Source organism: Bolinopsis microptera, chromosome 2, assembly GCF_026151205.1.
Source record: "Bolinopsis microptera isolate Bmic1 chromosome 2, MBARI_Bmic_1.0, whole genome shotgun sequence".
NCBI lineage: Eukaryota > Metazoa > Ctenophora > Tentaculata > Lobata > Bolinopsidae > Bolinopsis > Bolinopsis microptera.
The window spans coordinates 11,722,929-11,740,262 of NC_087073.1; the positions used below are offsets into that span (position 1 = coordinate 11,722,929).

At 37.8% G+C, this 17,334-nt stretch overlaps 1 protein-coding gene across 1 annotated transcript; it reads left to right on the forward strand.

The window, feature by feature from the left end:
- The first annotated feature begins 10,014 nt into the window (after positions 1-10,014).
- Positions 10,015-17,086, forward strand: LOC134826274 (hydroxypyruvate reductase-like). The gene is made up of 9 exons (XM_063838590.1): positions 10,015-10,227; positions 10,415-10,613; positions 10,760-11,053; positions 11,184-11,327; positions 11,555-11,666; positions 14,678-14,801; positions 15,248-15,342; positions 15,617-15,741; positions 16,483-17,086. Exons 1-9 carry the CDS (start codon positions 10,015-10,017, stop codon positions 16,650-16,652), a joined length of 1,476 nt encoding a protein of 491 aa, XP_063694660.1. The 3' UTR covers positions 16,653-17,086.
- Positions 17,087-17,334: the final 248 nt, after the last annotated feature.

The window sequence follows — 17,334 nt, forward strand, 5'->3', positions numbered from 1 at the left end:
AAGCCTCTTGATTTATATTATATATATAATACAATATAACATATAAATAAAAAATGTTTTTCAGTAACATAAGGTCAGGATTATAAACCTTATATTTTAAGTTTGCAATTATGTACGGGTAAACCGCCCCTAAAACGTCACCTGTTTTTTGGGCCCAGATTGCCGAGTTAGGGCTAAATTTACAGGGATCTGAAGTGTCTAGGAATAATATTTAAACCTTTTTCTAGCCTGCCAGGAAGATTTGGAGATTTGAAAATAAAATCAGGTACAATTTTTTTGACGTTGAAATGGAGTCACTTTTAAAACACCACCCCTAAAATGTCAACTCTATATGTGTGATAATTACAAAATGTACAGGAGGCCTGATTTATCTTTTGTCACTAGTACTATTTGTTTTGTCTAATTAAAACATTAAGCTACTTGAAAACATTCACTCACTAAAGGAAGTACCTCAAAACCGTAATCACCCCCTAAAATGTCACGTGCACCACCCTTAATAACCGTTGCGTTTTTTTCAATAAGTCAAATTTCCAATACCTACCTTTTTACCTGGGGACCCCAGGTTATTATGTTTTTTTTAATTAAAAAAAAAGAGAGGCTGGGCCTGGTTTGCCCACGAGAGGATAGCATATTGATTGAAATAAATTTTCGTGCACATACAGAATGAATGGTTAATAATTTAATATATATGTAGACCAAGCTCTGTGCACGGGATGCTTCCTGGAAGAATCCAGTTCTTTTAGCGGGGCACCCTACCTAAAGCCAAATTGAGATATAATAATCATATTCCTAGGGAAATAATCAGAAATCGAATACCAATCAAATAATATGATATATAGGAGTAGTAACCATATTTACTATGCAAAATGCCCCAACCACATAGTGTAAATTTATATAAAATTCAAATTCCATATCATCATTAAACCTCAATAGTCAATATATTAGCCCAAGCAAAATTAAATAACTTCTTATATACCTTACTGTCATACTACAAATTAATTAAACATTTGAAATCTGTTAACCAGAGAATAAATTTCTAAACCTAATGCAAGTGAAATAATTTAGATGCAATAATGAATGCCTAATGTGAGTATCATCTGTCAATGTCCTTGTAAAACAGTCTGTACAAGAGATATGAGTAACTAATATAGAAGAAAAAAACAGGAAGTTGTCGTCTGTTGAAAAATAAATAAAATATCTAGAATATAGATTAGAATATAAAATAACATTCAGTCAATGTGTCGTCAATAAACTGTACAATTATCAAATGTTAAAACTGGGTGATACAGTCACCAAAAATAAATACTAAGTATAATAAGTTAATAAATTATATGTGGTCTATAAAACTACCACTAGGTATAATAGGTCAATAAATTAAAAGTGGTTTATAAAACTACCACTGTGCGAACCCCTTCTCCAGTTAAAACATGTCAGTCATGTGAAAAATCAATCAGAATGGTAAGGTGGTAAAAAAGGGAATATCCTTTCGATACATCAATTATATATGCCTCAGATTTAAAAGAATTAGAAGATACTTAGTTATCGTCGACTATGATTGCAGTGTAAAATTTGTCATATGAATTGTCGACGGTATAATTAGGGTCTGTTGTTATAGATGAGAGTAGCTGTTTCTTATACGAATCACTAAAGCTTTTAACATCGGGCAGATTTCGTTGATCTGTTGGAACATTATTCCAACATTTTGCCCCCAAGTATTGAAAGTTTTTATGTGATGTTGATCTATTAACATATAGGTTGCAGCTTTCGCCGCTCCTACTACCTCCTGATATGTAACTAAATTTGTTCATAAAGTTTGTAGGACAATTGTCATGGATGATTCTAAACATATAATTTGACAGATGGAGTTGTCGTCTAAGATGGAGTGGTAACCATTTCATGTCTCTATAAACATTAAGGCTGCTCTCTGTTTGTGGAACGTTGAGAGCTATTTTGGCTACCTTTTTGTACAGAGTGTCAAGTTCAGCAAGTTTTGTCTTGCCAGCTCTACAATAGATCGTGTCTAAATAATCGAATTGTGGCAACATGAGTGCATTGGCAAACATTTTCCTATATTTAATGGGTAGCAGTGCTTTACTTCTATACATGGCACCAATTCTCTTCATGACCTTCCTAATAATATAATCTACATGGCTTTTGAAGTTTAATTTACTATCTAGAATGAGGCCAAGATATTTTGTCTCTTTGCACTCCTTGATTGTGAAAGTTACCTCATTACATTCAATGGTTAATTCATCATGTTGATCAACAGAATCAAACAATAGGAATTCAGTCTTCTTTTCATTGAGTGATAATTTATTAACACTGAGCCATTTAAAGATTGTCATAAGTTCTATTTTCATGTTTATAAATGTGCTTCTGCAGGTTTGATCAAAGAATAGTGCACCATCATCTGCAAATAGAAAGGGCTTAGATAGGTTACAGGCATAAATGATGTCATTTATGAAGATACTAAATAATATAGGCCCAATGATGCTTCCTTGTGGTACACCACTCAGAACTTCTAAAAATGAGCTTAGTTTGCCATTGATCCTAGTGCATTGATATCTACAAGATAAGAAGTTCTTAAACCAGGTTAAAGCAATGCCACCAATTCCATAATATGCCAATTTTTTAAGCAATATTTCATGATTCACTGTGTCAAAGGCCTTCTTAAGATCAAGAAAGATGATTCCTGGTTTATAAGACTTAGATTTACTCATATATATTTCGTCCATCAGATCGTACATCAAATAAGTTGTGGAGTGATTTTTCCGAAAGCCATATTGATGCCGGATGAAAAGTTTGTTCTCATGTAATCAGTGAGTTGCTTGCCGACAAAGTATTCTATAAGTTTTCCTACAAGTGGAAGGATGGATATTGGCCTGTAATTATTAGGATCATCTTTCATTCCTGCCTTATGGATGGGAGTTACTCTAGCTTTTTTACAAAGGGTTGGTACAACACCAGTATTAAGGCTCAAATTGACAATATGGGTAAGTGGCTCAACTATGTATGGTACAGCTTGCTTAAGTAAAAATAGAGGCACATCGTCATATGAGGCCTTGTCATTCTTGAGCGTTTCGACATACATTAGGATATCAGTTTCATTTATTTCTTGGAATCTATCAAATGAGATGTTAGAAGTTCTAGGAGGTAAAAAATCAGTAAAACTAACTAAATATGAATGCTTTGCTTACCTCTGGGGTATGGCAGTCCTGTGGGAGGATGCCAGTGGAATCAAGATGTGTAATCAAGGATGATAGTAAGTGTTGTGGGGTGTGTCATAGATGAACGCTAAAGTGGTGGTTGAGTGTTATGTGGAAGAGAGAGGCGAAATAAGACGGCGTTAAAGTAGTCGCTATGTTACACCTGTCTGGTCCAACTCCTCTGGCACCATTAAGCGTTTAGTGTGGTTTGCAAAGTTGACAATGGCGGAGATGTGTTGGTTGTCGAATATGTCATTGACAGAGAGGTAGTAGTCCCGGAAATATTGACCTCTTATTTGGGCAATAGCCGGGCACTGACCGAGAAAGTGTGAGACAGTCTCCTCTTCGTCGCCGCATTCAGGACAAGCAAGTTTGTGTCTGATTTGCGAATGGTGTGTAGGTGTTTTTTGAGGCCACAATGTCCCGTGATGAGGTGCACTGCAGTTCTGTAATTTTGTCTGTTGTTACTGAGTGTAGTGTTGAGATTTTTGATGATGTTGATGTTTTTGTGTCCAAGTGTCAGTTTAGTGTGTCTGGGACCATCATTAATCCATGATTCTTGATTAAGTTTGGTGACTTTGTCGTTGATCAGGCGTTTGATGTAAGATTGTGGAATTGGGCAATTCAAAGTGGATTCACTGGTTGTGCCATTTTTGGCCAGCTCGTCTGCTTTTTCATTATATTACCCCTCAATCCGATGTGTGCTGCTATCCATCTGATCTCTAAGGTGTTAACTGTTAGTGGATCCGAGTGTATTGAGGGTGTCGTAACAGTCTCTAGTAGTTCTACTCCTCGTTGAGGGTGAGGATATAACTTGAATAGAGGAGAGACTGTCTGACCATATATGGTGATGTGTGTGTTGGTATAAGTTGATAGATATTTACAAGCTTCGATGATGGCAGTGAGTTCTGTTTGATAAACGGTGCAATAATCGGGAAGCTTGAATGATCTTTCCTCTAGTGTAGTGTTGTTGTTGTCAGTGATAATAATATGGGTTATTATGTTTATTATATAAACACCTAAAAGAAATTTGGCAGAATGCAAATAACAGGCTGAGCGCTGCCCAGTAAACTTTTTTTGATAAGTTTTATTACCCCATTATAAAATTATTCAAACAATATACACATAATATAGCAATGACCCTATATAAAATCAAACCTTTAAGAATATAAAAAATTCCCTAAACACTCAAAAATTACCCTTGGCCTTGTGGCTCCAAGTTAAGATCTAGACTGTTTATATTAACAATGTTTTTTCTCGCACCTCTGTCTCCACGGAGAGAAATCACTGTTGTTCTTAGGATTTCAAAGCGAAGGCGCTTTCTGATGTAACCTACAGCATCCGAGTACCTCTGGCCAGTGTGGTACTCCATCTTACTGGCCAGCTTTTTTACCAGTCTTTCAGCTTCACTACCCATTCCACCAGAAGTCGAGAACACTAAAGGTGTGAAGCTTCCTTTCTCCACTTCAAGAACCCTTGCGTTGTAACATCGCTTTTTCTCATTTTCATGGGACTGGTACATTGCTGGGATCGATTTGCTTGCATTGGAGGGGGCTGGGGCATGAAATACCCTTACATCAAAATATGCCCTCTCTGAAGCATTCCAAATCGATCTTGCAGAAATGTCCAGCCTAGCTTGGTCTCCAAGTACTGTTCCCTTAGGCAACTTCAGACCATCAACTGGAAGAAGAACTGGCTCAGTCTGCACATCCTTGCATTTCACAGTTCTCATTAAAGTTCAGCAAAGGTGTCTCTCAGCGAGTTGTGCCGCAGTGATACATATCCACCGAGTTTGCAGATGAGCGCATGGTTTGCTGAGTACTTTTGGCCACACGTACATGTCTTAGGGCTGTCCTTTAAGTTCAGGTTGTACCTGAGAGCTATTGCATCTGAGAACTGTTGTTTGTTCATCAGATATCCATACTCTTTTAAAGGTAGTGCTGTTAACCAAGCACTTGCCCCTTTCTCAGCAGCTAGTTGGAACATCAACTTTGCCAGTGGTGTTGACTCGAGCTCCTGGCGTATTTCCGCTTGTTTTTGTCGATAGAAGAGATTTCGTTCAGTTGTTATCTCATTTTTCACTCCTTTGCTTACTCTCCAGTCCTCTGTGTAGTTGTCTACCTGCTTGAGAATAGCTTCTTTAAGGGGTTTTGTGGCTCTACATGAGAATTTGTACTCTCGGTCTGCCATGTCCATCATAACTGGTATACCCAATCCTCCATATCTTGGTGGTAGAGCCATTATGTTCCTTAGTTCATCAGTGCAGCTAAACAGCCTGTTGATGATAGCTGGGATAAACTCATCGCGTGTTACTTGTTCCAGAGGAGTGAGCCTATCTGCAACTCCTGGGGTAGTTCTGCACACATAGTTCCATCTTTTACTAAGCTCATACATGTATGCACTGTATGCTATTTGAGGTTCTCTTGATGCTATATCACTTAATTGTTTAAGATCACGACACCATTCTTGAACTTTTTCCTCGATGAAAGCCCCTTTTCCTTCATCAGTTCCGATAAAGCTGCCCAGATATCGTCGACCAATACTTGTCACATTGACATCTGGGAACAAGTTTCTTGCCTTCTCTTCGTGCTCAGGCTTGACTATCACCCATGTCTTGGAAGATTTAGGGTTGTAACCAAAAAGTGGTCCTTTAATGCAGAGGTTATCCCACCATTTCCTCATTTCTTCCAGTTTTCCCCCAGCAGCAGAGTCATCAGCATACCAGATCTGAGTCACTTTTCTCTCAATGTTTCCTGCATCAATCAATGGTATTGTACCACATGCATAAAATCCCATAGCAGGTGGATCACCTTGTGTTGTCCCTTCTTCACTAAAAAGATGTTCATCTTCTCCTGCAATAAACAGTCTAGCAGGCATTCTGTAGGTGTTCATAATGTAGGTAGCAACTTCTGGACATACAATATACATGTTGTTAAGAGCTGCCTCTCGGTTCAGCAAGTTGAATGCATTCTCTGCATCCACTAAGATGATGGCTTCAGTTTCAGGATCTTCAAAGCAGTCCCTCGCAGCATGAACAGCTGCTTCCACTCCTCCCTGAAGACCAGCACACACTTGAATAGGAGCAGTGGCACCAACCAGATCCTTCTGTAGGAGGGTCATCACTGTCTTCCCTATTATCCTTCGTAAGACTTCACCAATGCCAACAGGCCTGACGCCAGGCTTTTTATCCAGGGGAACAAGTCGACATGCTGTCAATGAGGTCAACATCGTTGGATCCAGATTCCTGACACATAGTTTCCTTGCTATCCCTGCTATAGCATTGCATAGATCCTCACACTTCTTACCAAACTGTTTAGAACACAGTAGTCTCTTCCACGCATCCGCATCCATTCCTGAAGGCCCTGCAGCACCCTGTACTCTCTTTGCTGCTTGTCTTATCGATTCCCTGTCAATACTGTCAAAGATAACCGGCTCTACTCTCCTCACTGGTCCACTCAGACAGCTTCCCTTTGATGCAGGTGATGCCCTGGGATGCTTCTCTTTCAGTACTTTTATCACATCTGGAGTGGGTTCAAGAATCCCGGTGGCATTTTCGCCAATCCACCTCATTGCTGCACTGACTTTACCTTTCATCATAAGTCGAGTGAAGACTCTCTCAACATGGCCATGTTCATGTTTCCCCTTTCCCATTCTTCTCTGAATCTCCTGTCCTTCTCGCAGCAACTCTTCTAACTTACCTGCCTGCCACAAAACAAGCCTTCTCTTCAACACTTCAGTGTGTTCCTTTGCTTTGGATCTCTTTGAGGGTTTCTGCAACAGTAGTGATGGCATTATCATCAAAAGGGTCATGGTCACTGATTCCATAGTACTGCCTGCTGAAAAATTGTTGGCCACTTTAGTCATTTCCTCGATGAATGCTTTTCCTGCAGCCCCTGAGGGAAGCAGAAATATGTTTCTTCTCCATTTGACTACAACATCATATATTCCCTCACATTGTGTTAGAACTTCCCAACTATTCCATGATCCTAATTTCAATTGAGATGGATCCCTTACATTTTCATAACCTGGGAAACAGCACTCCTTTCCCTCTTCTTCCACAATATGAGGGTCCTTTGATATTGGAGTAGATGGTTGTACACTTTCTTCGACCTGTCTCCTCAACTTTCGGATAGCTTCAGTTATGGGGTTTTCGTCTTCGTCTTCGTTGCTCTTCTCCTCCTTGCCACATCTTTGACATGACCACTCAGAATCCTCATTTTCTGCTAGGTCTTTAAACTGCAACTCCGACAGTCCACTACATGCCACATGGAACCATCGTCCACATTTTCCTTCACATTGAATACAATCACATATTACCTCCTTTGAACAAAATCCACAGATATCAGCTTTCTTTCCAGTTTGCTTTCCTACTTTGGACCTAGTGTCCATTTTTCTTGTGTCAGGCATTCCAACCCAAAAATGGGAACCACTACTGTTGCCGAGTCGGTTACCAGCAGACACTGAAGCTTACCGCTGTCAGCCCCTACTGGATACGAGTCTCCTTAACAGTAGTGGACCCAAATTTGGGATCTGATGGAGTAGTCTCAACACCAGAGGATTTTACAGCTCAAGCAAAATTAAATTAACATTTGATCACCATTATACCTTTGACTAAACTTTCTAAACAGATTATTATATCAGATATAAACTTTTTTTAAAAGTATTTTGCATTAATTAAATAGGTAAAAATATGAAAAGGTACTTAAAATATTAAAATGTTGTCATACGTTGTATGACCCGCCTTGCTACACGTTGTATACCTCTCGTGCACGCGAAGCGTGCACGCCGGCCGGCCGCTCAAAAGGGGTTACAGCGTGTGTCAAGACCCGCCGCGCACGAGTGCATTGCATGGATCCCCCTGTATCGTATCCATTTAGTGAAACGACAATGGGGGTCACGACATGATACAATACAAATTATGAAAATGCAAGACTCTTTCATCTTTGGCGCCGCGCACTTTAATATTTAATACTTAGTGTACTGTTACTAGGCAGCGTTCAGCCTGTTGTCCTACCATGCCATATTTTTAATAAACACAAAACCCTAAAATCTCCAAGTAACACTTAACGTGGCTAATATTTTGCTAAGCTAAGCATATAAGTATGTTATTAATTAGAATGTCCATGTTATGCATATAATTTCACCTAACCATGTGCTTTCGCGCCACTGCGGGCGCCCTTGTTTCACAAGTCAAGGCGCGGCGGGCGCGCGCTACTGCAAGCGCAAGGGCTTTGGATAGAGCAACATATAATAGCAGAAAAATATTTTAGACAATATATGCAATAAATGCAACGAAACAAAGCAAAGCTAAATTTTTAAATAATTTTAAGAACACTAGTTACTAGTATACTACTTTTATGTATTTTTGTATTGTTGTTTCGTGGCGCCGCGCGCGCATATTTTTGCCCAAATGTGACTACGTAATATGCGAACAATCTTTTAAAAGTGTAAAAATATATAATTGCTTATGCTGTTATAAACAAATTAACTTTTAAAACCAAGCATAAAGCATTTGACGGATGTTACTCGTCTAAATTTCTTCGAAGTAGCGCGCGCCGCTTTCTTCTCGAAATGGCCCGATGGCAAGTGCTACGAAGTAGCGAGCGCCGGGCCAGATCATTAACAATGGTCAAATAAAGCATTAACAGCTCATATTTAATCTATTTTCATAATTTTCTGTTGATTGGAGCCTTAGCCTCTGGATACGTTTTTATGTTCTACTTGTAGCGTAAAAACTTTAGTTAACATTTTTGTAAACAAATTATTATTGTTTCATTGAATTTGTTTCACAAAAAATTTGTTTCACTAAATATGAACGCTGCAACAATAAACCAAATCTCTGTATCCAATTTACAACACAAGCAACCTGGGCCCTGGCCACATATTTTTAAATCCATTGAGTTCCCTTTCCCAAGTTTTATTATGATTTAAGATTTAAGATTAAACATTTAATCCTTGTGATTTTTAAGATTCGTTAACAAAAGTTGAAAAATAGAATTTTCAGATATAGTTTGTAGTTCTCACTGCCATATTGCATTCTTCAAAGTATGTCCTTTAACTGCCAAATCCAATGAGCCAGGGCCAGTACATAAATACCAGACAGTTATAGTATAGTTAATAGCACTATGTTTACAGTATGCACTGAAGAGGTATCCTAGGAAGTTTCTTGAACTTTTAACAGGTACCCCTCCTCATTTAACCCTCAATTAAGTTTCCTATTATTCGGCTGAGTCGACCGGATCCAATGGATCCTTAGCTACTCCCTAGACTAGGTGACACTGGAATTCGAACCCTGAACCTTCTGCGCAGAAGGCGGATGCTCTAACTACTAGACCACAATTTAACTGGGGACCTCAGGCTATCATGTTCATAAACAGATTCGGCGGAATGACAGGCTGAGCGCGGCCCAGTAAGACCACAATAAACTACTTAGCTAACTAAAATAAAACAATAAAGATATGTAATTAAAAACAAATTAGCATACAATCCCAGTGTGAGCTGATCACAGAGCACCAATTTCTGGAGGATCTAGATCCACTATTTAAACAAGGTTTAATTTCAAATATTTAGCTATTTTCAAGGTTTATTTCCGAATAGTTCTTTAATACCGTAACTCATTGCATCAAACATTAACTTTATAGCACCTTCCTGACTGAGGCTCAGAATTTTGACTTGAAAATGATATTTTGCATTTCCACGATTTTTTATCATAAGTTTTTGTGCAAATTTGCGCTAGCTGTTCTGCACTTCTTCGTCAAGAAGCACAACAAATATCTAATTCCTATTCAAATTCAAATCTTCTCCTAGAATGAGTCTTTTAAAGCTGAGGAAAGTGCTTGTCAGTGACAAAATAGCCAATGACTGTCTAGAAGCATTCAAAGGAAAAGGTGTTGAGGTGACATACAAGCCTGGATTATCAAAGACAGAGTTGCTAGACATTATTCCTGAATACAATGGAATAATTGTAAGATCTGCTACAAAAGTCACTGCTGATGTTATAAAAGCGGCTGTTAATTTAGAGGTATGTCCCGCCCCCTTGGAAATGAAATTAAAATTAGAAAAACATCTAAATATTAAATTACAGTAAAACATTTCAAATCATTCAACATGCAATTGATTATATAGGAGCTATTGTATATAAATAACTAATAAGGTGCTTAAGAGTTTAAGTCAATACTTTCTATTTTCATTAATATTTCCCTTTTTAGATAATCGGCAGAGCTGGAACAGGAACTGACAACATAGACCAAGCTGCTGCATCGGATGCAGGTGTGGTGGTGATGAACACTCCCGGTGGCAATACAAACAGCGCTGCAGAACACACTTGTGCTCTTATTATGGCTATGTGTAGAAACCTGGCAAATCGCCATACTGAACTCATGAATGGAGAGTGGAACAGGATAAATGGTTTGTTAGTGTTTCACAACTTCAAATATTGATTAAGAGATGTTGTTAAATAGTTTTACTGCTATGTTTATAATGCAAGTCCCTTAGTATCCACTGTACATGATAAGATCTTATGTTAGGCTAGTAGGCTAAACGAATTGTTTCAGGAATTGAATTGTCTGGTAAAACTGTGGGAATAATTGGACTTGGAAGGATTGGAATGATAGTTGCACATCGAATGCAAGCATTTGGTATGAAAACTGTAGGATATGATCCCTTTGTAACAGCTGCTGCAGCTGCAGAAAAGGGTGTCGAGTTCCTGCAATTGGAAGATATGTGGCCAGTCTGTGACTTTCTCACCATCCACGTCCCTCTCCTGCCATCAACAAAACACATGATGAACAGTGCAGTATTTGACAAATGCAAGAAAGGTGTCAGAATAGTAAACTGTGCCCGAGGAGGTAAATATATTTAACATTCCTATCAGTAGGTTTATCTTTAATAATACCTCATGAATGAGATGTGAATTGCTGAAATGGATTTAGCCTTATTAACTCACCAGTGCAGTGAGAATTACAATGATATCTACAGGAATAATTGATGAAGAAGCTCTCTTGGAGAACCTGAACTCAGGAAAAGTAGCGTGTGCTGCTCTTGATGTCTTTGAGAAGGAACCTCCCTCAGCTGACTCACCTTTACTGCAACACTCCAACCTCATTGCTACCCCTCATCTAGGTTTCTTTCTGTGCTTTCTTTTAATAGATAAACCAATCGGTTCTTATGTTATCTTTAACATTTGTATTTATTATGGATAATAAAGTTAATAATGTAATGGCAGATACAAATATATTTTCAACTTATAGACCTGAACTATCAACACTGAAATTAAATACTACCAAACATACAAAAAATCTGTGTTAATTTGTACGCTGTATACGCTTTATACATGTGATATGTTTTAGGTGCCAGCACGGCTGAAGCACAAACACGGGTAGCTAAAGAGATAGCAGAGCAGTTTCTAGCTCTACGTGATGGTAAATCTACATTTGGGTGCCTCAATGCTCCTTTGCTTAGGTGATTATAATATATAATATTTATATTCTTGCAAACACTGTCCCCACAGACTTGAATATATTTGTATCCCCTTAGTGTACTTCTAGCGGTTATAATCGATCACACGTTTACTAAATTGGCTCATGACTATTGGCGTCTGACAATTAACGGTTAAACTTAAGCTTTAATTGATCTAAGCTATTATTATCTGCGTTCGATCTGCTCTCTCTATAATTACGAGTATAGGACACGAGGGCGAAGGACACAGTAGCAGAAACCTGCCTAACCCTAAAATGGTGTCAAGACTCAAGAGGCACTTACCAAGTTAATACATCTAGAGGGGGGTTATTTAAAGCATTATATATAAGTGATACGAAATGTTTGTTTAACAAGAGCTTTCAAATACATGTGTAATTCGTCTTCAGCTGTAGTTAATACAGTACCGGAGAATATTGATGCTATTACAAACACTATCCCCACAGTGTTTGTAAGAGTAGCAATATTTCAATATTAACTAGTTTTAAATTCTGCGTAAATAATAACATTTTACACTTTTCAATACTTTTTAATATTGCGAAGTGTAAAAATGTAGAATAACGAACCTATTATGATAAGTTCAGCAGGGTCACATGACGTCATCTCTCCAGAACCAAGTTTTAGATCCAACTTGAATTTCTTTTCTCCAGCATCTGTAAACTTTTCCGTTGTGAACATTACCTGTCTGCCATCTGTTATGCACGTGGTATACAATCCCGTGCAACTGTGCTCTACGTTATCAATGCTCCAGGTTATTTCAGCTGCTTCCCACTCCACATCAGAGCTTACTGTTGCTGTGAGGGTAGCTGCCTTGCCCACTCGGGTCAACTCTGGTTTACAAACTAATGTAATACCTGAGAATTATAACTTAGTTATTTATCGTAGTTTATGATAATTATCATGAATTATTATCATATTACAAATTGAATTTTACGTGTAACATTAAGAGTTAAGCGATGCCGTTAAATGTTTTTGCGTGTTACTATAAATAATGACTATGATATTATGTTATACTTTAACTTAGATGTGAGGTAAAATTGTACACTAAGGATATAATAAATATTCCTTTAATACCATATTATATTCGTATCTCGAAGCTATTTGAAAATGTCTCACTTGGTGCTGGGTTACAAGTTGGTGGATTGTTGAAGGCTGGATTTGGTCCACTCCCACAAGTCAATGTTGCACTTCCGGTCAGTAACAAGTTCTCATCAGCACATTCCACTGTTACTAATGCTCCTTCAAGTACAGGAAGAGTATCCTCGGTTGTGAGATGTGATGGGAGTATTGAGCACCCTGAGTGATTGTTAGTCAATAAGTGTATTTGAATCATTCCGCTATAGCTGCGGTTACGAATCCCTCATTTATCAGTGGACATTTTTCGTTTTATGGTATGATGGTACTATAAATGTATGTATTTGATTCTAGTTATAACATATTTTAATTGCGACTTATTACTGTCTTTGGATCATTTTCTGTTAATACGCAACAACTTCTTACCTTGAACTTTTTGGGCTATCTTGTAATCAGTCACGACTGTCGTGTGACCACCACCTATTTCCACAGTACTAGATATGTGGCTCCAAGTCTTTGAACATTCAGAATTTTGAGAACTTTCAAATGTGAATTCAACCATTTGTTGGCGACCGCAGTCTATTGAAAATCTATCAGCGAAAAATTCAAATTTCCAATTTGTTTCAATACAATCGAATGAGATATCTTCGTAACCTAAGCAATCACGCATATAGATCCACTTATTACCACTAGGTTTGACTGACAGTGATAAAAGGCCCATATACGATATTATATATGTGTCACTGTCCGTGTAGTAGAAAAATAATTTAATATCGCCTGGAACAGATGATGTCTTGAAATACAAGATTTGCTCAGCTGAGTTGAAAGCAGTTTCAACAGTGTCCGCGTGTTTGATCCAACCTGATGATTTAGATAAATAGAGTCTGATCGCTATCGGCTATACATTTTCTTGTCTTTAATTAAAATCGTCTGATTATTAAAATTAGGTTAAGAGAACCGAATATTTACTAAAAGAATGAAGTAAACAAATATTTTTCCTTCCCGACAGCCATAACTATAAGTACTCCTAAGAGGGAAGCCTTTTAGGATTTTATTTGTTTTTTGTCAACAGCTTTCACCCTATTTTTTCATGAAAAGTCTAACCGCATTCCTAGTCAGCATGATAAATGCTTTAAATCCCCTACAAGTTGTATATCCACAAGTGTAAAACTAAGTTACTGTATAACTCACCATCAGAAGCGTTCCCCATCAAGAACAACAGACTACTGGACAGTAGAACTGCTGTTATAAACATGATCAGAGTTCTTCTCAATCAGCTCTCTGTCAAGTCCTTTAACTTCTACTTTTTGGAAGACAAAATATAGGCAAATATTCTTTGAAAATAAATCTTGAACAAAATGTTAAGTTAACCACTCGTAGAAGAACTAAACAAAGTGGTAGCTCTCTACTAGAAGTTCAGTGAGCAGATCCTCCATATCCTCGTGACTAAGATGAGGTAGACTAATGGTTACAGACAGGTGACATGTTTCAATGTTATTAGGGATCGTTTACACATTATCAGCCGAAGAGGGCCAGGGAGGGGCTGGGAATTGTGGGAAATGCTTGCGGAGTTGCTGCACAATAGATTTGTGAACTTATTGCATTAGTCTGGCACACCACTCCCTAGTTTAATACTGGTACCTCCTGAGCTAGTTTATTTTGTGAGATTCTTGAAGGACGTTACATTAGCCTAACTGTAGATAATGACTAGCACAAGCGAGTCCAAGGTTATTTATTGTCTTAATACACTTTGTGCTACTTGTAGTTCACAGCAATCACGACACCACATAATACAAATACTTAGTGAAAGTTTGTTCAATATTATTAAAATAAAAACTGTTGAAGAAGAATTCTAAAAAATACGAAAATTCTTTTTTGATGATAAATAATGTTAATGTTATCTCTTAATACTCCTTTTTCAGAGGTGCACTAAGTCAACCAGTGAAAGCGAAGCTTGCTCAGCAGCTGGGAATGTTGCTCTATACTCTCAACCCTAAAGCTGATGTTCTCACTGTTCAGGGAGATGATGAATCCTTCGTTCCTTACGTAAGAGTGATTCGGTTAAAATGTATCATAATTTAGGTAATAAGTTCTTAAATCTTAATTCGAAAATAGAAAAGATGAAAAAATTGCGAACGCTCGGAGCGGAAAATATATAGACCGGGGACACCTGAGAATGAGTAGACCGTAGGTCAAAGTGAGTAACGGCCAACGGGCAGTGCAACCCATCATACTGTGCCTCTTGAATACAAGATAATCCAGGGCCAGGGGAGTCAGAAGGATTTTACTTTTAATGTTTTATTAAGATTTGAGGTTATGAGCAATTTTAGTTATTTATTTTGAGGCGTCAAGGATATTTTAAGTGGTAGGATTTTTGACATAAATTGTAATATAACTGGGGAAGGTTGCCAATCGCGCACTTGAATTATTCAAAATACAAAGTCTTTTGCTCTTCTATCAGGCACTAATGTGGAACTAATACTATTTTTCAGGCTGTAATGGCAGGCTATCTCAATGCTAAAGGAATCTCCGCTGCCAATCTCATCAGCATCAAGAAGGTGGCTGATGTAAATGGGCTCTCTTTCCAGTAAGTTATTTTACTTACTCTAAAGAAGCGAGTATCGAATAGGAAGATCCTATATTTCCTACTTCCTGCTGTTTACTGTCTAGTTCCCAGTGTCCATGTTTAGTGTTTACCTACCTACTTATAATATGTATTGTGAGGAGAGTTAGGACTCCTCCAACTACATTAATATATACATAATATGCATTTCTGATGTAATTCTAAAAATTTCACTAGGCTCCAGATATGATTCTCTTGATTTGAAAAGTCACAACTTTCTGATCTCCGACATTCACAGGTACACAGCGACTTCAGAGGATCTAACTGTGGAGTGTGGTGATGTGAAGTTGAGTGGCAGGTTCGACGGAGTGACCAGTTTCCTGACTAAAGTTAACAGTGTTTCCACAAACATCCCTCTCGCAGGTAACTATTAGTAATAATCCATCTTAAATCCTCGCAGTAAGTGAGTAAAATATCAACGGGTTACGTGAGCACTGAGCACAGAGCACAGGATAGTCGTTAGTCGGAGAAAAGAAGATAAAACTGAGCTTCAATGTGAGATTATATGGTCTGACGTGAACTCACTGAATAATTTACAGAGTGAACGACTAGTAGTTCTAGAAGTGTCACCTCACCGGCTCACCCTCTAAACTCTCGAATATTATAATATGGTAATTTTAAAACCACCCATTCCCATCCCTGTCCTCCTGCCTGTATTACCTGTCCCCGGCCCTGGTTGCTGGTGAGTTGTGAGACTAATATGTTACTGCATCTCCCCTCCAACTCTCTTCTTCGGTCATGAGTCACAAAACAAAAGAACTGATTTGAGATTAAGACAAATTCCAAACCATTTATTCGTCTCTTGTGTATAATCTGCATTCAAGAGAACCCAGTAAACTTGGTATTTAGTTGGTACTCACACTTGCATAATGAAGGACAGATTGATCATCCACTAAATTCTGCCCCATATTTGGCCCGCCATATCAACAACACGTAAAAAACCCGAAAAATCGCAGCAATAAATGACAATTTGAGGTTCGCCAAGATAATATTATATTACTTATGTAACGAGTTGAAAAAGGAAATAAACTTAGAAATGATTAAATATTACAGTAAGCTAATATATATGGCAAGTATTTGTACTGACCCTACCCCCCTTCTCAGGAAGTGTAACAGTTGTGAGATCAGGAACTGCTCTCTACAATCAACTCCCTTCTCTGTCTGGTCACGTGACTGGAGTCCACTTTGCTGGTGACGTCACGATCCTGTCTCACTCCGGCAAGACACTGGAGAGTGACAAACTGGAGACACTAGGAACTGTGGCTCTGTGTTAGGAGTCAGACTGTGAGACGTGTCACGTGTCACGTGTCTCGTGTCACGTGTCTCGTGTCACGTGTCACGTGTCTCGTGTCATGTGTGGAGTCTGCACTTCTCATTTCTTAAATTTATTCGTTTCTTATGATATTGTTATTAGTGAGTTGGAGTGCTGAATTTTTACAATTTATTGTGCTTTTTTAGGGTTTTAATTAACGTAAACTTTTTTTATATTTTGATGAATGACATTTTAACAAGAAGAATTCTGGATTTAAGAAGTCATTTTGCGCAATTTTGTTATTTAAAAAAATTCTAAATATTATTATATCTATTTCTTGTCGTTATATGATATTTTTGGGTTTACAATTCTAGTATTGTGGGCACTATTTATTTTAAGTTTGAATATAATAATATAGAAATTATAAAACCATGACTATTAAAATCTTATTTTCTAGTTTTTGAATTCAAATCATCCCTTGTATCATTCCATGATTTATTAATGCAGTATAAACCCTATTTGAGAAAACAAAGCTTTCGAACCTCCGAAAAATCCTCAGATAGTGAAATAGTGAACGTCATTGTAATTCTACTCTGCACTTTTAGTGATATTGTGTAATATGAATTTACATGAATAGCGGACCGCTGATAAATGGCTTAATTTTAACAAACAATGATAACACAACTCTAATACCTCACATCCGA

Bases quoted from the DNA above. Each gene is read 5' to 3' on its own strand.
- LOC134826274 (XM_063838590.1), top strand. From the start codon at position 10,015: ATGAGTCTTTTAAAGCTGAGGAAAGTGCTTGTCAGTGACAAAATAGCC. The intron at 10,228-10,414 runs GTATGTCCCGCC...TTCCCTTTTTAG, and splicing joins AAGCGGCTGTTAATTTAGAG to ATAATCGGCAGAGCTGGAAC. The intron at 10,614-10,759 runs GTTTGTTAGTGT...GAATTGTTTCAG, and splicing joins AGAGTGGAACAGGATAAATG to GAATTGAATTGTCTGGTAAA.